This window comes from Corvus brachyrhynchos, unplaced genomic scaffold (assembly GCF_000691975.1).
Source record: "Corvus brachyrhynchos isolate BGI_N302 unplaced genomic scaffold, ASM69197v1 scaffold115, whole genome shotgun sequence".
Lineage (NCBI taxonomy): Eukaryota > Metazoa > Chordata > Aves > Passeriformes > Corvidae > Corvus > Corvus brachyrhynchos.
In genome coordinates this window covers 9,406,434-9,411,197 of record NW_008239553.1, presented here as the reverse complement: position 1 = coordinate 9,411,197, position 4,764 = coordinate 9,406,434, and the positions used below count along the sequence as shown (strand labels likewise).

At 39.7% G+C, this 4,764-nt stretch overlaps 1 protein-coding gene across 1 annotated transcript in view; it reads left to right on the top strand.

The window, feature by feature from the left end:
- The window catches only part of VPS39 (VPS39, HOPS complex subunit), a 23,383-nt gene extending 19,571 nt beyond the window's left edge, over positions 1 to 3,812 (top strand). Inside the window, exons 25-26 of the mRNA XM_017742193.1 lie at positions 8 to 63; positions 1,325 to 3,812. Of these exons, the coding sequence (XP_017597682.1) occupies positions 8 to 63; positions 1,325 to 1,400 (132 nt within the window). The 3' untranslated portion in view covers positions 1,401 to 3,812. The remainder of the gene's footprint in view (positions 1 to 7; positions 64 to 1,324) is intronic.
- Positions 3,813 to 4,764: the final 952 nt, after the last annotated feature.

Genomic DNA, 4,764 nt, shown 5'->3' with positions numbered 1-4,764 from the left:
AGTAAAGTGCATTATTACAGAGGAGAAGGTGTGCACTGTTTGTAAAAAGAAGATAGGTAACAGGTGAGAGAGCTAGGTAAACTGAGTCAAATATTAATCTGGTACACTTGAACTAAGAATGTTGGAAAACAGAACGTATATACAGCCAGAGAGAACAGCAGTATGAGGAAGCCATTTGAAGCGTGTTTGAATTACAAATTATATTAATCAGTTGGATCGTTAGGGAGACCTCAAAGCTTTGGTCAGTGAATTTGCTGCAATAGTTTAATCCTCCTTTCAACAAAGGAGTATAAAATCCCTTCGGAAACTCCTAAGAGTTCTTACTTCACAACTCTAGAAGGCATAAAATTGCCTCTCATACTGAATTTTGAAAACTTCATAAGAGCACTGCCTTTCTAAGAACCTGCTTCTTAACTAGAATTGAGAAGGATGATACGAAGAATTTTAAGCTAAGATACAGGTGTAGTTTCCTGTATCTGATGGCTTTATGGCTCCCTGACTGGTTTGTTTTGTAGCCTACATATGATAGGATGTTTAAAAGTAGAACTAATTTGCTTGATGATTTGGGTGCCAATGACCCTGACATGAGCTCAGTTGGTTGGAGCATTAACACCACGGTTGTGGGTTCAATCCTTGTACTGGCCATTTACTTAAGAGTTAGACTCTTATCCTTGTGGGTCCCTTCCAACTCAGAATATTCTGTGAATCTGAACTTTTCTTCTACCATTCCTAGTAGGTAGTTTTGGGTTAATATAGAATGCAGATTTTATTTGCACTTGGTTTTTAGGTCTTTCAACTAGAGGGAAATGCTACATGACTTAGTCATTTTTTTCTTCTTGATGTGAGCCCATCTGAGATATCAGTAGCATTAACAATGATAGGGAAAGGTTCTTTTCCCAAAACATTTTAATAAACATATTGCTATGCATATTGAATTTTTTGCTCTTAGCATGCAGCATGTAGCATCAGAATTGAAGCTTGCATATGCAATATTGTTTTGGCTGTCTAGAATTTTTCTAGTGCTGTTAAGTTCAACAAGATTTTGAAGGGCAAGCATGTCCCCCAGTCTTTAGCTTGTTCCCAGTGACTTCCAAGTAAAGTGTGCCTACAGAAATGAAAATAGATTTTAAAAAACCCCAAGCAAACTTCTTACAAAATCCATAGAATTCTTTTGTCTGTTTCCTCTTAATATATTCAGGCTGTAGTTTTTAAAAGTGTCACTATCATGTGTGTCTCTTTGATTCTGCACAACTTGGATGCTCTTGTTCAAATATGGAAAACTGTTTGTCTTGACAGCTGATGTTTGTGTTTGTTCTCTTTACAGTGCATTTGCTCGATACCCTAATGCAATAGTTGTGCATTATTTCTGCTCCAAAGAAGTCAACACACTGGACACCTGACCTTGTCATGGTCAACAATCCCAACATTCACATGGAATTCAGTACTGATGACTAAAGAAGTTGATGTGTCTGAGATTTTTGAGGCTTGTTGCTAGGTTCTCTTACACTGGGTAGAAGTCACTTTTATCTGTGCACTGACCCATCAGTATTGATTTACTAGAAAATGACTTTAACCATGTTGTTACAGTGCTGGCAACTACACTGGACCTCTCAGTCCTCAGATGAAGAACAGAAACTGACTTTTGTAGTGAGTTTTGTAATACACTCCAGCCTTGCAAATGAACTGTTAGACAACTGTTGGACATTCAGCACAAATCAAGTTTTACAATAAAACATACTTTCTTAGGGTGGCAATGTTGTGATTTGGCCTTGTATGTAAATATTTTTTCAAAAAAAGAAAATTCCCTGAAAGTCTTTGCAGTTATATCAGCATTGCCTGGAGATCACCAGGTCTTTGTTGTAGAGGAGGCTTTTGTGTCTGTTTCTAGACATGGGAAGTGTAACTTTTGTCTCAGTGACAGAAATGTTTAATTGCTGGCCAAAGGACTCTCTATTGATATTCAGTGGTTTTGCCTGACCTTCTGATAAGTTGTTACACAGGAGATTGTCAGACAAATGGTAGATACCACTAAGAAGCTTTTTTTCTTTTTATTTTAGTTTGAGAGCTAGAAATTGAATTAACTTGTGTGTTGTTTGCACTGATTGTGTTCACTCTTTGTGTGAGTGGAAGCTCAGACTATTTGAAGAAGTTCACATCTGTACTCACAGCAAAAAGCAAAGAACACCCTGTAAGGCAATTTCTGGAAGGAGTGAACTCTAGTTATTGCTTGAGCTTCTGAACTATGCTTGAGACTTTTGTATATAAATTCTTTAGTCTCTGGTTCACTTTCCAACACTGAAGTAAAATCCAGACTGTTTCAACATCTGTGTATTTTAAATGCTCTAGAACTGCATTCTGCTCAGGCTGGTACTGTTCTTAAATTACTCTTGGGCCAGAAGTCTTAACACAAGAACTATATTGTATCATACTTGCTGTAGACTGTAGTATTTTTGTCTTAACTTATTTTTTCAGAAACATTAATCAGTAGCAGATTGGTATGAGGGACAAAATGTTTGTTGCAGAAAGAATCTGTGGAGTGGTAATGAAAAAGCAGCAGCAGCAAAGAACCCAACAGAGTGGCTGTTTGACTCCCAACATCTTGGTCTAGCAATACTTGTAAATCTGCCATTATTAAGTCCTATGGAGCATGACATGTGATACCTGGTAGTTACATCTTAATGAACAGGCTGATGAATAAATCTTGTCTGCCTAAGATGTAGTTGAATCTCAGTTAACAACATAGGTTTATTTAAATCATGTGAGTGCTTTTTAGGAACAGATCTGCTGTAAGCTGACAAGAATCTAATTCACTTTCATTTGCCAGTGTTAATAGTTTCCCTTGCTAACTGTTTTTTCCTTTTTCATATGCATTTGTATTTATTGTTCATGCATTCTTCTGGATTTCTTGGTCCGGTATTTTGCTACTTCTGACTTGGATGTCTTGGGCAGTATTGCTACTGATGTCTTTCTGCAGAGGCTGGGTAGAGGGAATCTGTGGTGTTAATGTTTTTAAACCTGTATTTCTTCTATTTGAAGAAGAGAGCCTAAAAATACTTACACTAGATTTGCACATTCTGTATAGATCTTTATATACTAGTTCAGGTACGGAGGGAAGATGGTTTGGGAGAGTTGTGTTTACAGGTCAGAGAATGAAGAGAGGGTATTTAAAAAGACCCTGCATTCTTTGTATACAGATACAACAATACTACTCTGATTTTTACCTATCTTATGTTTAGTGCTGGTAGTATGGTTTTTATTTACCTTCATTATCTGTTACCAGGAGAGCTGTACTCACGTATGAGGATCTTTATTGTGCTCTTACTTACAAGACTAAAGTTGTGCCTCTGTTCATCTCCACTGCATACCTTTTACAGAGATGTGGCTTGTGCTGTACATTTGTGTTGTTTCATGTAATGTGCTTTGGGTTTACTAACCATACAGCAGGTTTGTCTAAAGCAATAGGTTGTAATAAATATCGTGAACCAGTGTGTGTTTCAGTCATTGGGCAGTTAAGCTTCCCTGGGCTGATGTAGATTTTATTTTTTATTTGTATGTTAGACTTCATCTTCTGGAAGACCCAATGCAGTATCTCAGTATCCCTTTTGCTTTAGTATATGTAAATCAAATGTGGCCATGTCATCAATTCTTAATGTAGGTTTTTAAATCTACAGGTTTATTCGTGCTTGTGAATGTTCTCAAAATCCTACTAAAACCACTTTTATATTATCTCTTTGAGTAATGTTTTTGCAAGTCCTACACCATTATACCATTAAATATGTACTTACTAGAGAACACTAAAATTACTGACAAATTTTTTTTTGACTGGTGATTCGCTGTTTTCGCCTGGGGAGGAATGTTAAACTCTGTGTGACCAAATCAGGAAATGTTTAGATTCACAGGTTTGCAGTTGCTTGGGCTGTAGCTCATAGAGTAGTCTGGTGTTGGAAGTAGAATATAGATCCTCAGTTTTCCCATTCTATAGATGTGGGAAGTACCAGCACAGAGGAAGTCTTTTGTCTTCATGTTCACAGAATCACAGAATGGGTCAGGTTGGGAGGAACCACAGTGGGTCGTTTGGTGCAAGCTCCCTGCTCAGGCAGGGTCATCCTGGAGCACGTGGCACAGGATTGCTTCCAGATCCTTCTTGAATATCTCCAGTGAGGGAGGTTCCACAACCTCTCTGGGCAACCTGTTCCAGTGCATGGCCACCTGCGCAGTAAGGAAGTTCTTCATTTTCAGGTGGAACTTCCTGTGCATCAGTTTCTGTCCTTTGTCCTATTGCTTGGCACCACCAAGCAGAGCCTGACTCCATCCTCTGCCACCCTCCCTTCAGATACTTAAATGCATTGATGAGGTCCCCTCTCAGTTGTCTCTTTTCAAGGCTGAACAGGCCCAGCTCCCTCAGTCTTTTTTGTTAAGAGAGATGTTCCAGTCCCGTCATAAACTTCATAGCCCTCCACTGGACCTGCTCCAGTCTCTCTTGTACTGAGGAGCCCAGAATGGGACACAGCACTCCAGATGTGGCCTCCTCACCAGGGCTGAGTAGAGCAGAATCATCTCCCTGGACCTGCTGGCAATGCTCTTCCTAATGCACCCCAGGACACCATTGGCCTTCTTGGCCACATGGACACTGCTGGCTCAGGGACAGCTTGTTGTCCACCAGGACCTGCAGGTCTCTCCTGGCAGAGCTGCTCTCCAGCAGGTCGGCCCTCAGCCTGTGCTGGTGCCTGGGGTTGTTCTTCCCCAGGTGCAGGACCCTGCATT